We start from the raw sequence: 21,521 nt of genomic DNA on the forward strand, positions 1-21,521 counted from the left end.
CTGTAACCCGAGGTTTGACTGTAATACCTTACAGCTCCCAAGGTCCTAAAGTACTATACATTACAACCACAACTTATACGTATTTAACCTGAGCTATTTCAACCTTGTGCGGTTGAAGGCTGCTCATTGAAATTGCACAAATGCATGCAAGGCAGAGACCTTAAATGCTCTATTTGCATTAGGTTTTCTTGGTATGGAAAGAGCCTCTAAGCTCTCTGACTTGATTACTGAGTAAAGCCCATTCAGTGTGTGGGCTCTGGGATGCTGTTTCTTGTGGGGCCATCCAAGGATAGGCTTGATGCATTGGGTGAGAGTTTCTCTAGACTCACAGAATTGTCAAGAGTATTCATAATTTGTTCTCTTGAAGGATCCTTACAGATTTTCCTTCTAGATCAGAAGGAATCAGAATTTATCAGTGTATGGGCCACATTCCCCACTGAAGGCATCCAGAAGCAAACATGGGTAGAGCATGTTTTGCATTTGTTCAGTAGCAACCAGTGGGAAGCAATGTAACAGCTCAGTGTATGGGTGGTGAAATTACTAGTTGTTTTTTTTTAATCCATTTTGTTTTATAGTTATTCTATCCCTCTTAATGTTTGAGAGGGCATATATACTTGTTACCTTATGTGTTCAGCATCCTCTGTAGTAAATGAAATTCATATTTTTTCACTGAGAGCTGTGCATCCTTTAAAACTTACAGTGAAGTTATTTTGAATACTCATTCCATATTTCCCCCTCTTTCAAGCTGCGATGAAACCCTTGCCTGGTACAGAGCAAGAGGAACCCATAAATGTTTTGGGATTGCCGAAAAATTCAGAATCAGGCAAGCAGGTGTGCAGCAGAGATGACAGCTTGGAAGAAGCAGTTTCTGACTTCAAAACACAAGCTACTGATGGTGAGAAAGATAGGGTGGAGTACCTCTCTGATGAATCTGGTAAGAACAAAAACGACATTGCTGCAAATGGTGGCTCACCAGAAGTTGAAAAAAGAACATGTTACCAATGCAATGGAGAAGGTGAAGATTCTGAGTCAGCTGGTGTGGACAGAGCTGATGTGTTGCAACCACCTGAGAGAGATGCGTTACAGTCCTCCATCAAACAAAGACTGGCTGAGCTTCATATATCAGCAGATTTGAATTTCACATCAGGACTTGCAGCACAGGTTGCTGCCAGGTCACTGACATTTACAACCATGCAAGAGCAAACATTTGGCGATGAAGAAGAGGAGGAGGAGGAGGAGAAGATACAGGAAAAGGAAGACTTTTTTGAAAAACACAAAGGTGAAGTAAATTACTGCAAAAATGAAGAATCATAGAGCCCACCTAAAATTTGCCTTGCCTATTTGGACACAATGGAAGGCCAGTGGGATTAACAACAGCAGCACATGCAAAGATTCAGCATTGATAATATTGGATGTTGAAGAGAAGATAACCATTAAAAATCATGACTTCAATTGGACTTTACTAGTCTTTTGAAATATATCCATGTGCAAATATCAACTAGACTCCAAGTGTATAGTATGGTTCTTACAGGTACCACAAATGACTGGCATTTCTTTTAATATTTTATCTTTATTTATTTATATTATTAGACATTTTTTCCAAAAATGTAAAAGCAAATGGTCTAATTGTCATTTCCTTATTGCTTATTATAATGTTGACATTAATTATGCAACTACTTGAAATGGTTCTTTAACAAGAACCTAACACCATGTGGGTTTTTCTGCCCACTTTGCGTCCTCTCCTTTCTGCATTAGATCACTTAATGACCTGCATATTTGTTGAGCTGTTGGTTCATCAGGGCCACAGCCTAAGATGTGGACTGTTTTGTTTAATGAAAGCCATAGCTTGTGTATCCTGGGATGCTAACCTAAAATAATAATAAGTTATTAGCAAAGGGTTACAAAGCAAAACAAAAACCCAGCACAATCTTCTGTATTTTAACTTCTGGACTATGGAGAATAATTTGACTGTTTCATGTTTTTGCAGTAATTTTTCCGTATTGCAAACACTCCCAAGTTGTCACATGTGACACCCCCCCCCCCTTTGCAGATAAGGGAAATTAAACAGATTCTGATCAGGTCTTCTCCCCTGTTTCTTTCCATCTGTTACCTTGTGTAGATAAAAACAACTTTACTTCTGCAGCAGAGACTAACTGAGACTTGGTGTCCTTTGATTTTAGTTTCTACTTTGTTTTCCATTGGGTCATATTCTCTGAAAATGCTCCATCCAAAGGTAACTCAGATTCTTGTTTTATCGGTTTCATGTTCAGCCTGATCTACAAGTGTTTTCACGTATTTCACTTCAGCACTTCCACCACCATTAGAGTAACTGCTTCAGCTGATTTCCCTACTGTGGAAGGTGGCGGCGGCAGCTGTTGACTTCCACACAAGGAATAAAGCCACAATAACTGTATTATTATTATTTATTGAATTTATATAGCGCCCTATACCCTGGAGGTCTCAGGTCAGTTCACAGAACAATGTGAAATGATAGAGGGTATGCCTTGCTATTACGTTGTAGCAGCAATATGGTTGGCAGATTCCCAGATTGAATCAAAACCCTAAGAATGCTCTAAGTTCTGCAAGTTTTACAAGTATGTTTGCAACATCAAGTATAAAGCAAGGAATTCAGCATCACGGTATTACGGTCACTTTGTTAGCACAAGCAGTTCTGCTTGCCTCATGGAACAATCTAGCCTCTCCTCCCCCTAATGCGCTGCTCCAGAGGGAGTCTCCTAATCCTCCAGAACTATTGGGGGACATGGGATGAGAGTGGAGGAAGCCGTATTGTGCTAGCATGACTTCTGCTGGCTTTCACTAGCGCAATGCTTTAGTGGAATCCGGGCCAAAGTGCATTGCTTTGTTCAGTAGTGAAGTAAAATAAATGTAACAATTCTGTTATCACAAATATAATTTGTTTTTAGACTGGGGACTAGAAAAGGTACAGCAGCCTGAATTTACTATTAACATTTTAACATAATTATTTTTTTAAAAAATATTTCACTCATCACCCCAAAAGACAGAAATATATTCAGTTTCCTCCCCAAAGTCCCATTTTTCATTTCAGACTTTAAGAAAAAAGCAAAAAACAACATCCATCTCACATATCTTTTTCCAAGGTTCTTCTTCTCCTACTTCATGTCCATACTTGGGCTTTTTCTTCTTCTCCTATACAATGATCCTCTGCAGCTCATGGTGAGTTTGCAGGGGGAAATAATAATTTGAGTTTGGAACTGGCTTCATTCGGTGAGTTGTTCCTGAGTGCAGGTGGCTCCTTTGTATAAGCTGAATAGCACAAAATCATGGGTACTTGCTCTCCTGGAATATTTCAAAATAAAGTACCAAGCAAAATGTGTAAATATTCAACAACAATCTATGTAAGAGTTAAAACACAGTCTGTGACCCAGATGGGCATGCGTATGCACACTGGAATTTTCTGAGAACTTTAAAGAAATGGCCCTGAAGGCCCCAAACACTTGAAACACTATGAACTCTATCCTTGGCTTAAGATTTTCTTTCTAGTGGGGGCAAAGCAACAGCCTTAAAAAAAGATATTGGCCATTATTGAAGATTCTCATGTAAGACATTCCTTGGCAAATCATTAGCTTGGACTCTTCCATAATCCCTGTGATTTGTGTTACCTCAAAAAGACAAAACATCCAAACCCCAAGGTGCTCATGGGGGACATGAACTGAAACTGACAATTTTCTGATCAGAGCATGTGAAGTTTAAGACAAAATAATTATTTTTCTATACCTGTCAGTGGCATAGCAAATACAACTAGAAATATTGTGTGAAATCCTTGCTTGAGTATGTTCAGGGTAACTCTGCAGGCTGTTTTCAAGAGAACTGGAATACAAAAAGCAAATTAAAGTACTGGAATTATAAGAGAAATCAGGGTACACTTCAGTATACTTTGATTACTATGTATTTTATAATTTTAGGTTATCAGAACACAGTGGACTTCCCCCCCCCTAGACTTAATCACAAGCTTAGTCCAAAGTTTCCATTGCTTATTCATTCTTCACTTAAAACCTAGTCATACAATAAAGAAACCTAGTTGTATAAGTTAAACCCATAGGTGAGTACATCAGATCACCTATTTTTTAATTTGGATTCCTAACAGGTAACATGTCTCCCTCTCTGTTCTCGTTAAGGACTCTCACAATTGTAAGTTCAGAAAATCTAAGTGCTATTCTTTCAAGGTTTTTTAAGCATACATTTTAGATCCTTCACACTGAAATCTTACACGCTCTTACCTAGGTGTCACCCCCAGAGTGTAGGACGTATTTCTGAGTTTCTGGTTTCCCTTTTAACAGCAGTCCTTAATTCAATGACTGTGTGTGTGTGTAGGTTTGCTTTTGGGCCCTGGGCATTAATTTATTTTGCTGATCATTTTAGCTTCTCTCATATTTTAGTCTTGTCCACCGACAGACATACTTTGAATTAATGGAAATAAAAAAGGTGTTCAAAATACTTAATGTAAGTGAAGTGCTTTGAGCCCTTAGTTATCTCACTGAAGAGGAGGCTTGTGTGATGTCACGGTCTGGCTGGATGCAGAGGAGTGGTGGGAGGCACCAGCTAGGTAATTCCCAAGGGAACCCCCAGGGGAAGAAGACTCAGAGCCAGGGGACTGGTGGTGGGATGACAATGAGTGGTAACAGGGAGCAGACTGGGAAGAGGAGGTGTCAGAAGCAGAAGAGGTAACAACAGGGTGAGCAGGAAGAGGCTTTGGCAGAGAGCAGTTCAGACTCTGAGGCTGGAGAGGAGGTTGGCCAAGAGGCAGAGTTGAGACAGGCTGCTGAAGAACCTAGGAGGTCTCCCCATCCTGCTGTGACCAGCTCCTCCCCCCTCCCCCCGGTCTCCTAGAAAACTCAGAGAAATGCAGACGCAGTTTGTAACTGGGAAAGATCCTGGAGAGGAGGAGCTTTAGAGAGCGGTGGGAAGGCAGGGACCTTCAGTCCTTGCAGCTGCCTCAATGGGGGCAAGACCTACTGGGAAGAGATGCTGTTTTGGTTTCTTTGAATAAAGAGTTCACTTCACTAACGTTGTTTTTAATGCCTGACTCTGGCTCCTGACATGTGATTATACTTGAATTATAGATTGGGGCTGGGATGGGGGGTAAACCACATGTGGAGCTGACATTTTGTTTTACTTTTAAACTAGTGCAAACCACTTTGTAAGTGCTTACGTTTTGCTTTAAAGTTTACTATAACCAAAATAAGTATTAGAACATTGAGTGAAATTAAACATCCTATTACAAATATTCCATCTGTGCAAGCACTGCAGTTTTCCAGATGGAACAATAGCCTCTCCCCCCATGTGTTGTTTTGAGGGTACTCCCACCTCACCCCAGAGCCAGTTATGGGGGGGTGCAGGGGGAGGAGATGTGGCAGGATGTGATAGGTGAATCTCGTCCTTTGTTTCTGATACCAAATTAGTTGAATTAAATTCACACTTTCACTGAATCATTTGCAACATTCAGTGTGGCTGTGAAGCCCAGAAAGAGTATTTTAAGATTAAGCAATCCAAAGGTTTTCACTTTCTCTTGAATGTTGTTCCATATCTTTGGTGTCTTTTACTCCTCTTAATCAACCATTACTTGACATATCTTGGTTCATACTTAGATTTGTTCCTTCTTCTCTAGAATCCAAAATTCAATGTCTGTGTTTTAAAAAAACCCTGCTCTTCATCATGCAAATACATAGTTCTCCAGTTTGCAGTAAAATAGAAGGTGAGGGGGCAAATATCTGCTTCATCAGCACTGCAGTTTTTGTCTATTTATATAAATGGTTGTTTATAACTTGACTTTCTACTGAAGATGAATTTCTTGCTAAATGATATTGGCAACAGCTAGTTATGCAATGCACAGTGCTGGCTCACTGTTCAGGCACTTCACTAATGAATGTGGGTCGGTCCTGTCTTTATACCTGCTGACTGAAGTAAGGCACAGTATGTATTACTTTTCCTCATGCAGTAGCTCTGTGGGAAACTCTTAATGATTCGGATAAGATCTTAATGACTCTGCAGCAGTCCAACACAACCTCTGCAGAGAGAGCTTCTTGTCACACCAAATGAAAAAGTTGCTAGCCAGAGACCAGTAGAGGGAAGCAGGCAGCACTTGAGGAGGCTGGAAGAGAATACTGGACACAAAAAGGAAGGCTTCATTCTGGATAAATCCCAGTCACCCTTTGCATGCCTTTAAAACAGGGATAGTTGAAGTGTGGTCTCAGATATTGCTGACCATTGGCGAGAATGGGAGTTGTAGTCCAACATTTGGAGGGCCACAGGTTAGTGCAGAGGAGAGGCCAAGTTGGTAGCTTTTCTCCTAAGCTCTGTATTGCAGGCTATGTGCACTTCTGCAGATTAATGGCTGCTTTAAAATGCCATCAAGTTTCTGAAAAATTGTACGTAGCCTCAGCCTCTGTCCTTGCCACTGTGGCAGCCTGTGATCACAGTGGGAAAGTCAATTCCCTCTGCGACTTTACCTTAAGGTTAAGCTTGTACATTCAGCTGAGAGATTTCTCATCAATATATGAGGTGATGTCCCAGCTCTACCTCACTGCTGCTGCTTTGGAATGGAATTCATTTATACCGAGAGGGAACTTGGTTTTTCAGCCAGAAAGCAGAAAAGAGATGCTGCAGCTGAGGCAAACTGTTTTCAGGAAGTGAATTTATATTGTGCTGAGATTGACAATTGCTTAGTTATGTGATATAAGTTTCCTAGAACTAAAGGTCTGTTTTTTTCAAGTTCTTCTAATCATTTATATTAGCTTAATTTGATGCTGATAAGCTTGTTTGCTAAAGAAGCCCTTTCCAGATTTCTGCTGCCTTTGTTTTGAATATTTGTTTGATACTCTATCAAAGTGTATACAGACAAATGCAAGTATTTCATGAGAAAGAGCAACCCTACCAGCTTGTCATTCTTTCCTGTGTAAGGAATCATACCTGTTTCCTAAACTAACAAGAATGTACATAGGAGATTGTAACTTTTGAATAAGTACTTTATGTAATAAAACATTATTTCCTGTTTCTGAACTTCTCTGTTAATTCTTCTGATGCTTGACTTATATAAACTGTACTTTTATATAACTTTCTGAATTTCTCCTTTCTCTCATTAAAAGCTATACTGTCCTCCTCACCCACTCTCTCTGCTGTGTTGCTTTGTCACAACAATTCTTCAAATAATTTGCTGGCTTAGCCCCATAGACAAGATGAGATGGGAACATGGATGGAGCTGAGCTTCGGGCAATGGCCATCCACACCGTGTAAGCAGGGTGCAAGGTCGTATAAGAAAAGGCTGAATCAATACAGGGCTAAGACGCAGGGCTAAGTTTTACCCATTTCTTTGGCAATGATTTTCGGGGTTAGCTTGCCTGACTAGGAGCATCTCACCTGACAGCACATGGAAGATCTCAAGAATATTACATAGCTCAAGAATATTACATAGCTCATTAAAACTAAAGTAGCCTTTAAAACCGTGTGCCCTTAAATTTTAATTGGTGTGCTGTATTTTAGCTCCACACACACACCAATTAAACAACTACTGTGGATTTTTAACCTATTAATTAGAACTTTTAATCCTAACACCAGAAAGAAACTGAAACAACTTCAAACTTCCACCGCTCTGTGAAAATGTCATATGATCTACCAAATTATCTATTATGATGGGCTGCAACAAACCACATTTAAAGCCATGTATCACAGGTATGTCTACACAGAGTAAAATACCTCAGTCTATAATCAGGGGGTAAGTAGTAGCCCCTGTTGTAATTGTTCCTTGTCAGGGCAATCTGCTTTTGAAGATCTTTCACTGATTTGCTGTATCCATTGAAAATGTAGTTGGCAAAGAGCAGCTTTCCTCGAATGTACATCTGTCAAAAATACATAAAACATCAGCCTGTAAGTAGAATGCAAAAGCTGCCTTTGAGGAGACAGTTTTGTCTGGAGCCGCGTTACCAATTTTTAATTCATTAGCAGGCCATATCACACCATCATGAGTCATCCTGCTCACCTGCTGAACTGACTGCCCAGAACTAAATACAATATCACAGTTTTCCTCAGCACTGGAGAGACCCAGCACCTTCTAAACCTTGGCTAGAGTGCCTCCATCACTGGCATTCTTCTGTATTGTAGTATGAACTAATGTTTAGCTTGTCACCTGCAAGACATCATTAACCTTTTTAGAGCAACTGTTTTCAGCTAGGCGTTTGCCATCTTGCTCCTGGGGTAGTTCATTTTGTTTAGTGGCAGGCCAGTAATCCAGCTCATTAAGATTGGCTGTTTTTAGCCAATTGTATGTTTCATGCTCCAGGCTAGGCAAGTTTCTCAGCCAGCTTGCAGAAAGAGACACCTTCTGCTTCAGGTCTGTAACCCATTTGTCTGAGTACAGGTGATGGGGCTTGCTTCTGAGTAGATATGCACAGGATTGTCAACTGTGGGGCAGCCTGGGCAGATTCAGGTCTGCATTTATGGAAACCCTCTCAAACAAAGGAGTCCTGAAAACCTTTGATGTTGCCCTCTAGAGCAGGGGTCTGCAACCTTTAAGACAAAAAGAGCCACTTGGACCCGTTTCCGAAGAAAAAACAACAACTGGGAGCCGCAAAACCATTACGACATTTAAAACAAATATAACACTGTGAACGGCTTACTGTGCTTGACTATTTCCTGAGCGGCTACAAAACTAGCATATGTTGTGGAATTTGCAGACTTCACCCAATTCTTGAAATTATTTTTGCTCCTATCAACCTTCCTCATAAGTTCTGCAATGGCTTTTCGTCTCTCATCTCCATCTGGATATTTTTCAGCAAAGGCTGTGTGTTTATTGTGGTAATGTCTTGCAATATTTGACTTTTTGTTGTTTGCAAATTTCTCACCATATATTAAGCATACTGGTAAACCAGTCTTGTCAGTAGAGAAGGCAAATGATTCTGTCCATGTATCATTAAACATTCTGTTTTCTTCAGAAATTTTTCTTTTCTTGCCTTTATCCATGGCTGGCCTATCGGGGGTCCAAAAGAGGGACGTAACTAGAAATCAGAGGGCCCCATAGCAAAATTTGCTATGTCCAATAATCAATGCCCCAAAATGCCATAGAAAATTAATCAGGGCCCCAGTGTACCATAAATCATAATCAGTGCCTGATGTAAATAATAATTAATAATGAGGGCCCAATGTCATCCTCGTCATTTTAAAATAACTTTTTTTGACACTTTTTATTATTTTTTTGTTTGACCCCTAAGAATTACTCCTCCTCATAGAAATAAACGTTAAAATAACAAGTTACCTTTTTTTGAGTGTGTGTTCTTCACTCCCCTTCAAAACAGTGACCAGCTTACATGCCCCCTTTCAATGCAGCCTGCTTACAGCCCTCAACCAAAATGGCCGCTCCCGCGACTCCCACGTGCGCCCACAAAGATGGCGCCGACGATTTTCCCTTATCGGTGCCCTTTAAAGAAATGGCCGCCGCAGCTTCAACCCACGCCTAGAGGAGGCTAGAGAGGGAGAAAAGCGGGGGGGAGGAAAGCAGCGAGGACGGCAGAGAAGGACTGCCGGGAGTGGAATCCCACACACCGCGAGGGGAAGGAAGGGAGAGGGTGCGAGCTGGAACGGGGCAAAGAGGGCGGTCCCCGGTCGTGCCTGGCCTTAAATGGGCTAGGCCACGCCTCCCCGGCCCCGTCGATTGGCGGGCAGGGTTGCAGGGACGCCCGGGGATTCCCCTGTTCTCGCGGGGGCAAAAGGCCAGCCCCCGCGAGTGGAGTGTGGGAGGGGTTAGCTCGCAACCCCGTCTCCTCTCTAGCTCGGAAATGGCTTTGCGGAAAATGCGCCTCCTCCCCTCGCCTCCGCCCCGGAGCCGCGGCAAAGGCGTTAAAGAGCCGCATGCGGCTCCGGAGCCGCAGGTTGCCGACCCCTGCTCTAGAGAGTGTTTTAATCGAAATGTAAAAGCTGAGGAAACTGAAACAGGTACCTTGAATAATGTTTGGGTTGATCACTTCTATGGGATAGTTTCAAGGATTTCTTTTATCTAATGTAGCACAGTTTGGGGAGAATGTTTCCTTATCTGCATAAAAAGAGGCAGCCAAGCATTCTAGAAGAAGGGTCATAGCTTAGTGGCAGAGTGCATATTTTGCAGGCAAAAAGCCCAAGGGCCAGTCCCTGGTATCTTCAGTTGGGTTGGGACAGACCCCTGTCTGGAAGCCTGGAGAGCTGCTGCCAGAATACTGAGCCAGGCGCATCAGTGGTCTGACTCTGTAAAGGCAGCTTCCTATATTCTCAACTAACACCAAGGGAAACAACTGGCCTACTTTGACAGTTGATTGGGGAAAAGCAATCAAGTGCAAAAGGTCATTCTTATAGGCCTTTCGTCAGTTAAGGTAATTGATTCAGGTAAGCCAAACTTGAAGAGACTGTGCACAATCCAGAAGACAGATAACACTATATTCCTGCTCTTTCATGACACATTTTATTCACAACCATCGAAGATTATTATAAAATATAACACTTGTTAACCTTGGTATTTGTCAGTTTGTAAAGACTAAGCTATATTCATTATACAAAATTATTTGCATGCTTACTTGGGAACAAGCTCCAGCAGATAGGCTAGGATTCTATAAATTTAGCTTCAGCTCTGCAGCTTGTGACAATTGTTTTCACATAATTTTTTTTTTTTTTAACTCGTGCTCCCCAGTTTGCACAAACATGCATGATAACCCTGGAAAACCATATATTTTATGAGACCTCCTTCCTCACTGGGTTGAAATTGAGGAGGAGTCAACTGTAGTGGTTCAGTAACTGAAGTAATTCACAAACAGGAAGTAGTTGCAACAGATTAAAATGGAAGGGAAATCTCATTTTATAGATTAGATTAGTCTAGACGTAGGTGGACAGGGGCCCTCTGCTGGACAAATTTAGAAGTTACAGTTGCTTAGAGGTGACTACAAAGAGATATTTTGCTTGCTTGCTTGCTTGCTTGCTTGCTTCTTGGACAGGAATCCAAGATGCTACTATGTAAAAATACCCTTCAGGTGAGTCCAGTGCACTCATTTATTTATTTATTTGCTTCTGGAAGAGCAGGTATACACTACTTACTGGATACAGGCATATAGTGCCCAATGGAATAAGTGTTCATTAGTAACCAGGGAGAGTCATGGAGAAGAGATCCAGTTACCCCAGTAAGAATAAACCTTACTCTCAGTCCTGGGAAGTATTTGTCCTACATTCATTGTAACAGAGTACAGTGGTACCTCGGGTTAAGAACTTAATTCGTTCTGGAGGTCCATTCTTAACCTGAAACTGTTCTTAACCTGAAGCACCACTTTAACTAATGGGGCCTCCCGCCGCCGCTGCGCGGCCGCTGCACAATTTCTGTTCTCATCCTGAAGCAAAGTTCTTAACCTGAGGTACTATTTCTGGGTTAGCGGAGACTGTAACCTAAAACGTATGTAACCTGAAGCGTATGTAACATGAGGTACCACTGTATTTCAAACATGTCCCTTGCATTGGGAAGGGATCATGCCAGCTATTTCGTTCTTGCTTCGGTTAGGCTCCACATTCAGAAAATAAGGTGGAGGAGTCACCTTTCTAGAGTCACCTTTCTAGAGTCACCTTTCATATCATTTGCTGAGAACAAATTATAGGCCGATTCACTATAGTGCTTCCATCTCTCCCTTTACCCATCTATCTAAAACAGTGAGAGAAAAGAGATATTTCCCTTAGTTCTCAGATCAGAAACTTGAGCAGTTGTTCTTACTAGACCCCTTTGAGGGAGAAACTGGAATTTTATGTCTTTTTCCAGTCAGTGCCATATCTTTCACTATTCTGCAGAACGAAACCAATCATCCTTATGTTCCAATTATTGTGATGGCACTGATTCCAATGGACAAGAGGAAGATGTCAGCATTGTCTTTGTGCTGCATCACCATTTGCTATGAAATGGGGAATGGACTTTGCTTGAACGAAGAACACAAGAAGTAGACTCCAGCCATAGGATCTGGAAGCCATTTTCTCGGTATGAGTTGAAATGACCTGGATGTGCGACAGGAAGGTTATAACCTACCAAAAACATGCCAGGAGCAATATTATGCCTTTTCACCAGTAGTGATCCACAGTGGCCTGTAAACTCATCTGCAGACCCAAGATCGTATTTGAGCAGGCGAAAAGAGTCCAGACGACCCTACAAAAACAAAGACCGCATCATTATAAGACTAGGTCAACAATAGCAATAATAAATCTTATTCTACCAGATGTCAGAGCACAATGTTCCCATTGAACAAGTCAGCATTAAAGGAATTGAATTATTCAGCTATTTACTGCTCACATTGGCAAGTGGCCCAAGTACATTTAACTTAGTGATGGACATGCCTAATTGTCAGAATGTCCCTCTGATGTACTCCCACCTTACCAAAAAAAAGGGGGGGCACTACTGTTAATTTAGATCTAGTGTGTATAGGGAAACAGCAATAGCATTCATGTTCTGAAAAAGCTCACCCATCTTAGGGCTGTCATATTTTGAAGAGCAAAAAAGAGGACACATTTGCCAACTTCTACTTTTAACCATGGATCGCTATAACGACTCATTTTACATACCCATGAAAAAGAGGACGTGTTCTGGAAAAAGAGGTCATATGACAACCCTAGACTTATACCCCAATCCACAAACGATATAAAAGGACGTTTTGTGGCATTAAACTTCTATGTCAACAACCCAATTTCTCTGTACTTGTAAGAAGTCAATAAAATGAAGCAATTTTTTCACACCAAGTTGTTATTCAAAATCTTCTTGCTTTTACATCAGTCATCGGCCCGGTTCAAATGCAACACTAAGTTATACCATGGCTAAGTGTGAACAAGCAAGCATGTGGGTACTCACAGGAAAATATCCCTCCCCATTTCCTGCTAATGCCATGCTACTGGGACCTAAATCATGGTTTCACTTAACTTTACATTCAAACTTGGGATCATGGTTTGTCTGGGGAACAAACCAAGAACAAACGTTGGTTACAGCTCATAGTTTGTTTGGAGCAAGACAAACCATAAACCTAGGTTTGGACATAACACTAAGCCACCCACGGTTTAGCTCCGGCTAGCATGCCAGCAGGACAATGAGGCACCTGCAATTTTTGTGTGTTCATGCTTAGCCATAGCTTGGCTGAGTGTTAACAGGTGAACCAGGTCACTGATGCGATTGAGACAACACCCGAGAGCCCTACCTGTGTACATGGCATACTCCTGTTCTTGTTCTTTCTCTCATAGAGCTGTTCTAGGTGCTTATCTGTTCTGGGGTCGTAATCTGCCGCTCTCAATGAAGTAGTCACACAGACAAGAGTGATCTGCTCTGAGGAAGACATCTGGTTGTTAATAATGTGATCATATTCCAGGTCTGTAACATATGGAATCTGATGGTTGCTGCATCTGCATATCCTCACTTCATCTCCCAGCATCGTTCTTCGAAGGACTACAGGGCAGGCACTGTGTGATGCAGTGGATGCCTTTTCACTGTCATGAGAAAGCAGTGGTAAAAGGAGCGTAAGTTGGAGTGTGAATGAACTGAAGTAACAAAACTTTAACCAGCTTACACTTACTTGATCTACCAAACAAAGTCTCTCTGTTTCCCAGGTAATTCAAAAGGCTGCTGCAAAATCATACTTCTGTCTGAAATTGTTTTTATTATCATGATGCTTTTTCTCTACAACTTCTTAATGTGCCTTTTGGGATCAGCTATTTCCTTGAGGGCTATCCAACATTTTGTCACGAACCGTAGCTCTTCTGTTTATTCATTTAATTAACATTGCAAAGAGGCTAACAATCTTTTGTTCTTCACCTCAGTCCGTGGCCCACCAGAGATCATCGACCAGCACGACCAAGGCAGTTTCAGTCCCACGATGAGGCCTAAATCCCGACTGGAAGGGACCTAAATGGTCCGCATCCTCCAGGAGTGCCTGGAGTTGTTCAGCGACCACCCGCTCAATCTCCTTGCCCACACTTCTTTTCTCCTTGCATTATTCTACAAATAAACCCAGAGTCCTGACTTTAGCTGAAATCCATGGTTTTCTAAAGGTATAACCGTGCCCACAGCACTTTGATGCTCTTTCTGATCCTCCAGACCAGAAGAACTAGCCAAACTAGTATAATGAAAACTCTAGCAGATGCTCTTTGTGTGGATAAACTGGCTGAACAAGTTCTGAAGACAGCTTCAAACAAAATTTGGGCAAGACACTGAAAAACAAGAACAACTTGGTTCCAAGGCTACCAGAACTGAACCTAGCATTGTTACAGTGATAACATTACAAATGTAAGGAAATGCTGGTCGCTTGCTGCAGAGGAAAAGGACTGCTTTCTTCACATTCCTAGTTGCAGATTGCAACTTCAGAAATCCAATCCAAGTACCGTAAACGTAGTAAAATTAAGGCCACTGGATTGTGAGCAGCTCAATTCTAGTCAATTTTACAAAGATGAATTATTGTTGGAGGGTACAGAACCATGTATGTTCCCCTTTACTCCTTGCAGGAAAAGTGGAAGATATAAACATAATAAATAGAATAATAAATATATCATATACATAATGCAAAACTATTCTAAATTGATCTAATTGCCATATTTTCCTTACTTCTCCAAAGCAAAAATACTGTAAAATCACCTGAATATGTATTTGTGTCATTCTTAAAACATATGCTCCAAATAATATAAATGGCATTTAAAGAATCTTACTAAGTCTTCGAAAAACATAGTAAATGGTTTTTAGTTTTACTTACTTTGCTTTGTGAGAGGTTTGGAGTGTGTCATCATTTATATTAAGGTGAGCCATGGGTGGTTTATTTGTTCTGAAAATGCTGCTCAATAAATGAGGGTCTCTGCAAGAGAAAATAAACACACTTAACAGTTTTTCTGCAATTCCAAGGTATCTATGCTGATATTTACACTGATATGCAATGTAGACCCATTTCTAATGGCTGTTTCATACAATGCAGCATATGTGGGGAACCTCCGTCCCTCCAGAAGTTGTTGGATTCCAAGTCCCATCATTCCCAGCCAACATGGTCAATATTCAAAGATGATAGAAGCTGAAATTCAGCGTACAGGGTGCAACTGATTCTGCACCTCTGCAGTATCGTTTTAGTAGGTTCACGCTGCATATTCAGCACGTTAGAATTCCTAAAGCACTTAATCAGAGCAGTATAAGATCCCAGTATAAAGGAAGTTGTTCCCACTCCTCTCTGGTGATTTATCAGTTGAGCTTATGTGTGCTGTGGTTGATTCATGACCCAATATTTAGCTAGCACCTATCTTAATTAAGAGGATTTGGAAACCAAACTCATTGCTACAAAAAAGAATTAATACAGTATTGCAACATTTTACATCTGTCCCTTTGGAATATTTTCTCAATTTATTTTCATTTACCCAGCACAAAGTTTTAAATTTAACTTTAATAAAAGAAAGGTAATATTCTGAGCAAATTGGGAAATTTATCCACAATGAGGCTTTTCCTTGTTCCCTGCATGCCCCCCGCCAAATTGGCTTGGGTGTGTGTATGTCAGGAGAACTCCCAGAACAGCCTGCAGGCAGAGGAGAGGGGGGAATTGTTCCATCTGGCAAACTGAAATGCTTGCACTGAAGGAAGGGTCGTCATAGTGCTATATCAAATTCCTCCATACATTCACAGAATGGTGAAGTATTTACTCTCCATTGCAAAGGGAGTTTGTAGGCATTTGACTTCTTGTGCTTTTACCTGTAAGAACCAGGTGACACACCTTGAGTGGGGCCGCAAGACGGAACAGACTGGTTGCCTGGTGTAGGGGTCTCTGTCTCCCTGTCATTCTCTTTTCCCTGTGCTGTATGAAAGCCAAGGAAATCATCCACATGTTGTGTTTTGCACCGTCTGCCAGCAATCCGAGGGAAGGCTGAGGTTCTGTGTGGGTGTGGTGAGCTGATTTCTGAAATGCAACAATACACCACCAAGGCAACAAACTTCAAAAAGGCCTTAAGCTCACATATAAGACAGCTGACTTAGATGCATGTGGAATTTGGTTGACAACTGCACATCACAAGAACTGAAAGTGCAAAGCAAAATGTCCCCTTCAAGTGGAGTCCTTCCCATTTGATACAACTTCCAGGAAATACTGCTTTAAGAAGTTAAGAGTATAAAATACCTTTTTATACACTTAAGAAATAATTGCAACCAAATGTTAATTTCTATTATTTATAATGCTTAGTGTTTCTGTACTGCGAAGAGGAAGCACTTTGAAAATAGCTAGGAAGATTAACATCACATTTGGATCAAGCAAGATGTTTGCTTCCAATAAAACGTTGGCCAAAGGGAAGATAATGTTCATAGACCACATTGCACTCTGCTTCTATGCTTCCCCTAGGCTCAAGCTTCCACCAGCGCTTCACCTCTTTGGTGTAGAGAAATTGTACCAGTTCTTATCTTCCAGTCTAGTGATGGTGAACTTTTCGCCTTCCAGATGTTGTTGGATCCAATTCCCATTAGCCCTAGGCAGCATGACCAATGATCAGCTCAAACCCAAGCTAAGAACACAAAGTATTCTTCTGCTATACTGTATATGGTGAGTGTCCTGGAGATGCAGGATCAGGAAATATTCCTGTTTCTCCTGTCATGCAATAGGCTCTGGAACTAAGGGAAATGAAATCACACACAGAATACTGGCTTAGTTCACAAATGTATACATATATCATGTGGGGTTTTTTTATCAATCACACATGACTTTATGTAATGTATTTTCATGCATACATAAATGAAAATAATTAGTACCAAAAGTCCGATCTCAAAGCATACCCTGCAAACAAACTAATGAAATGTGGAATCAATTTTTATAGGAAAGTGTACCTTTCAAATAAAAAATGTAAAAAAAGATAAAGCAATATATAATTTCATTAAGTGATTTCATACTCCCTTTTTGCAAAGCAGATGCAGCTGTTAGGTTAATATCACATTAACAGATACAAATGCAGATGAACTGTAATGTTTAGTCTATACATACTTATTATAATTTTAAAATATATTTAAATATCCAACACCAAAAATATAAACCATGTCATTACTTATTTCAGTCCTCTGAATTTAGAAGTGTTAGCATCCTCCTCCAATACTTATGCTACTAAATTAAAGACTGACCTAAGGCTATCCGGTAATATTCCATCCAGTCTTCTAGGACATTCTTGATTTTACATCTCAGCACTTTTAATTCTCTGGTAGGGTTGTAGTCTTTGACATGGCTTAGATCCCCTTCTGAAATTCTAGGTATTCTCTCCTGTGGTAATTTTTTTTTATCAGCAATCAGATCAAATTATGAGTAGCACAACAAAGAAAAAACAGTAAAAGTAATCAGGGACCAGATAAAAATAGAATGGCTGGTACAAACATTCCCAGAAGATAAAACTAAATAGAAGGTTCCAGCAAAGCCGTCTGAACCTGGCACCTCAAACTGAAGAGTGTGCCATAGTGGTTAGAGGGTCAGACCTGGGAGGCCAGGGGTCCCATCTCTACTTAGCCATGAAGCTGGCTGGGAGTCCCTGTCTCTCATCCTAACCTACCTTACAGAGGCGTTGCAAGGATAATATGGTGAGGGGGAGAATTATGTACACCGCCTTTATCTCCATGGAGGAAAGGCAGGGTATTAATACGATGTCACATAAATAATACATAACAAAAAGGCCATCCTGTGTGATCCTTTCTGTGGCAGGTATTCTCTTCCTTATTCTCAGCTGCTTTCTTCCACTTTCTGCTCTCTTGGCCTATATGTCTGTTCTATTCTATTGCCTCCACTGGATCCCACCTCAGCTTCTGCTTTTCCCATACGTTATCTCCTAATCTGCCTGCTTCATCCTTCCCTTCTCCTTTCAGTTCATCAAAGTACAAACCATCAAATGGGAGGAATATGTACAAAGCCATAGACATGACCAGTAGACCAGTAGGCAACTATTTTGGCCGGCTTCAACTCTTATTTCCTTTGACTTGGCTCCTGCTTCTTCTGTCTTGTGGTTCCCTCTGCTTCTGCCCTTTCCCCTTCTTTCCATCCTCGGTTATCTCCCCGCCTTCTTATTTATATTTATTCAGTCTTCCTTTCTGCATTTGCAGATATGTGGAATCTTTTTGTGGCACCCAAGCTTCCAGTAAACAGCTGCAAATATTGTACATCTGCCTTTCATTTCTATTGGGTTTGTCAAAACATGTTCCTACGTTATTGTGAAATAAGGAATCAAAGTTTCATTAGCTGAAGGGGCGTTTTGCATACAAGTTTTATGGTGTTAAATCAGCATAACGAAAATAAATTGTAGCAAAATACGCTGCTGTTACAGTATCCTAGTGGATGGGCAAAGAAAGAGGAAATGTTAGAAAAAAGTAAGCTGTAGCAGTGTGAAAATAAAATTACATTTACTTATTTTAATATTGAGTTTCTGACAGGTGCTTACTTCTTTTTTAAGAGATTGTTTTGCATCTTCCGTTTTGCCATGTGTTTTAGAAAATCCTTTTACTGATGTGGATGGTAGATTAACTTCTGTGAATATCTTGCTCTAGAAAACCAAGAGAGAACAAACAACAGAATTTGCTTTAATCATATGCAGTCCATTGAGTTCTACCCATTTTTCTTGCAGGAGTCCTACAATTTCCCATAGCTACAGGACAAGTAACGAAACAGGCGAACCTTTTGTTGGCAACTGCATCTACTGTTGAATTGCTACCAGCCATGAAGCACATAACCCTATCAGAAAATAGCAGAAGCTAAATTCTGTGTGACTGGTATGAGATTACCTGTAACCCAGGGGTCTGCAACCCGCGGCTCCGGAGCCGCATGTGGCTCTTTTACACCTTTGCTGCAGCTCCGGGGCGGATACTAGCGAGGGGAGGAGGCGCATTGTGCGCCCCGACACTCCCCACTGTGGCGGGTGCTGTACTGGCTGTGACATCGCATGGGGGCGGTGCATGCGTTAGTCACGCACCGTCCCAACGTCACCTTCCCGCCCACTGTCAGATCTGAGGGCAGCGGCGCGCATGCTTTAAATGTCGCAATGGTTTTGCGGCTCCCAGGTTTTTTTTCTTCGGAAACGGGTCCAAGTGGCTCTTTTTGTCTTAAAGGTTGCAGACCCCTGCTGTAACCAAACAGAAACATATTTCTGTTTGGCTCCTGGCTGTGATGCGGTAGCTGCTTAAAATACTGCTATGTGCACCCCAATCTCCAAGCAGTGAGAGTTTTCAGGGGTGCTGTCAGCACATAACTCATGGTTGGTTTCCTTAAACTGTAGGTCACTGGAGACTGTGGTGTCTTTGTTATATTGGGAATTGGTGGGAATTGGGAGTCTCCATCCCTGATGTAGGAGAAAATAATGTAGTGTCTTCTCTATATTCATTTGTCTCACTATTGCACTTGCCTGGATACACACAATCCACCATGACTCTAACATTTGTGTAGGGCTTCCAATAGTATACCCATGAATTTAAATGTCAAGCTGATCCTGATTTTGAACTGAATGGAAAAGTCCATTTGTATGGAAACAGTATGTATGTGCAAGAGCTGGAAACAGCCCTCTTCTATCTGTTATTCCTTTTGAAACTACTGTGCAACAAATATTTTACTTCTTGCAAATCCTCTCGCAACCAAATTCTCCCACAACCCACCACAGAGGGCTATTATCTCCCTGCAATTTCCCTACAGGCTCCAGCCTGATTGGCATGTTGTGTGGTTTTTTTGCATCATAAGCTATTGCACCATACCAGGTTTTCTAACTGTGGACCAGCCACACCTCGTACCGGTGACAAAGACAAACGCACGCTTTCATGTCGCCACTTGTAAAGCAATCCAACAGCAAAGCGTCCTGCAACCTTCACTGTGATGCACTTGTTAACCTAGGGTAAGACATAAGAGATGTGTACTTCACAGTATTGTTCAGCTAGGGGATTTGCCAAAATGAAGATAGGAAGCCACAAGGGAAATCTGACACTAACCAGAGACAGATCTTGTTTATGGTGACACCATCTTGTTTATGGTGGTTCAGTGTGCTGTGCCCCTCTCCAGGATACTCCATCCCACCTCCCTTCCCACCTGATGTTCCATTCCTCCCCCAAAGCAGTTTGGTTCATTTAGCTCACAATTGTCTGGTCTGCTTTGACTGGCTTTGGGGTTTCAGACAGGAGAATTCCCAGGCACACCTGAAGGTGCCAGGGATTGAAGCTAGGGCCGTCTGCGTGCAAAGCAGGTGTGCTACAAATAAGCTATGGCGCCTTCCCAGAAATGCTGTTGTGGGAATATGGGAATCTGTCAACTACTGCATCATCAAAACCATTAGTCCATCTACTTCATTACTGTCAACACTGATTGGCAGTAGCTCTCTAGGAGTTCAGACAGGGTTCTCACCCCAGTCTACTTAGAACCTTTCACATGCAGAGCATGTTCTCTACCACACCCCCTTTAAAAAAAACTAGTGTCTGCAAGATATAATCGGGCACATATAATTGCAAGATATAATTAGGCTTCTGTACTTCTTGCCAGATGTAGGTTGCCGGGATAGTTGTGGAAAGTACAGAGCATAGCTAGTTGCCAGGATTGGATAGGGTTGGGTTGCCAGATAAAGGGGTGAAATTTAATCTCTACTTCAAATTTTACATCATAGTAAGGAAAGGCCGAGTGCAAACATGACTTTTCTACTCTTGACAGTTTAAGAAGTGCTAGGTTAAGCATGTTGCATTAGGGGGAAAGGAAGGGACAGGAGCAAAGCAGTTCAGTTTTAAAGTAATGCAGCTTCCCACTTCTCTTCTGCTTATTTATTATTATTATTATTATTATTATTATTATTATTATTATTAGGCTTCTTAAGTCACTTGTTACACAGATGTCTCCAGGCAATTTGCAACACACTTAAAAACATAAATATGTTATAATAACTCATTCATACAAAAGCACATGTAATTTATAAAAATATGGATTTGATATATGAATATGATCCTGTTTTGTACCATGATGGCTCAATCTTCATTGTAGTGTTTGTGCTGCTTCATCTTGGGAACAAGAAAATTAATTCAAAGTATCATTTTCTTCATTAAACTTCGTTCATTAATTTTACTGTGAGCTAGCTTAGGTAGTTAGCTACTTCTGTTAGCTGAAGAATTTACAACACTGTAAATAACAGCAGCCCCCAGAAGGAAAGCTGTATTTGAAAAAAGAATTAAATAATAAAAAAATATATTACCTGCATAATAACTGGGTCATCAAGCTTCCCTTCTCCAGGCCATTTCCACTGGCGTAGTAGTTCTCCATCTTTATTAGTCACCATGCCTCCTTCCTGATTAAATATCATTGCTATGCTGCAGCAGCAGAAACCAAAAGCCAGTTTTTCACGGTGCCATTTAGTAAAACATAATGAGTAACTCAAGCTGTCTACTTTGATCTTGGTGCTTTTAATTAACATAGTAATTTGCATATTTATCGCTTCATCTATATTTTCATATAGCATTCAACACAGGTGTGCACAGTGGCTGTGAATGAACAATCCAGCCTTAAGAGAGTCAC

General features: G+C 41.1%; 2 protein-coding genes and 1 long non-coding RNA gene across 6 annotated transcripts in view; 1 reads left to right on the forward strand and 2 right to left on the reverse strand.

The window, feature by feature from the left end:
• VEZT (vezatin, adherens junctions transmembrane protein) overlaps positions 1-3,434 on the forward strand; it is a 33,881-nt gene extending 30,447 nt beyond the window's left edge. For both annotated transcript variants that reach the window (XM_082240890.1, XM_082240891.1), the window contains exon 12: positions 746-3,434. In XM_082240890.1, coding sequence (XP_082097016.1) covers positions 746-1,314 — 569 coding nt within the window. In that variant the 3' untranslated portion in view covers positions 1,315-3,434. The remainder of the gene's footprint in view (positions 1-745) is intronic.
• Positions 2,957-21,359, reverse strand: LOC309542234 (uncharacterized protein C3orf20-like). 3 transcript variants are annotated; one of them, XM_082240886.1, is made up of 11 exons: positions 21,202-21,359; positions 19,766-19,861; positions 18,430-18,531; positions 17,132-17,267; positions 15,725-15,929; positions 14,751-14,849; positions 13,209-13,494; positions 12,056-12,172; positions 7,732-7,874; positions 3,757-3,849; positions 2,957-3,318 (listed from the first exon to the last, which is right to left on the reverse strand). In XM_082240886.1, exons 1-11 carry the CDS (start codon positions 21,307-21,309, stop codon positions 3,240-3,242), a joined length of 1,464 nt encoding a protein of 487 aa, XP_082097012.1. In that variant the 5' UTR covers positions 21,310-21,359; the 3' UTR covers positions 2,957-3,239. The 3 variants fall into 3 exon arrangements, with proteins under 3 accessions (XP_082097012.1, XP_082097011.1, XP_082097013.1); XM_082240885.1 differs by having other exon boundaries at positions 19,730-19,861; positions 21,202-21,358; XM_082240887.1 differs by lacking the exon at positions 19,766-19,861 and having other exon boundaries at positions 21,202-21,358.
• LOC309542237 lies at positions 8,877-9,913 on the reverse strand. The gene is made up of 2 exons (XR_014224152.1): positions 9,287-9,913; positions 8,877-9,001 (listed from the first exon to the last, which is right to left on the reverse strand). It is a non-coding gene; the product is annotated as an uncharacterized lncRNA (long non-coding RNA).
• Positions 21,360-21,521: the final 162 nt, after the last annotated feature.

Source organism: Podarcis vaucheri, assembly GCF_965113315.1.
Source record: "Podarcis vaucheri genome assembly, chromosome: 10".
In the NCBI taxonomy this organism is placed as follows: domain Eukaryota; kingdom Metazoa; phylum Chordata; class Lepidosauria; order Squamata; family Lacertidae; genus Podarcis; species Podarcis vaucheri.

Coding starts and splice junctions, on each gene's coding strand:
- LOC309542234 (XM_082240885.1), bottom strand. CDS start 21,309: ATGATATTTAATCAGGAAGGAGGCATGGTGACTAATAAAGATGGAGAA. Junction 15,930..17,131: donor ATATTACCGGATAGCCTTAG/GTCAGTCTTTAA, acceptor GTTGCATTTCAG/AAATCAGCTCACCACACCCA. Junction 14,850..15,724: donor GTGTCACCTGGTTCTTACAG/GTAAAAGCACAA, acceptor TTTCTCTTGCAG/AGACCCTCATTTATTGAGCA.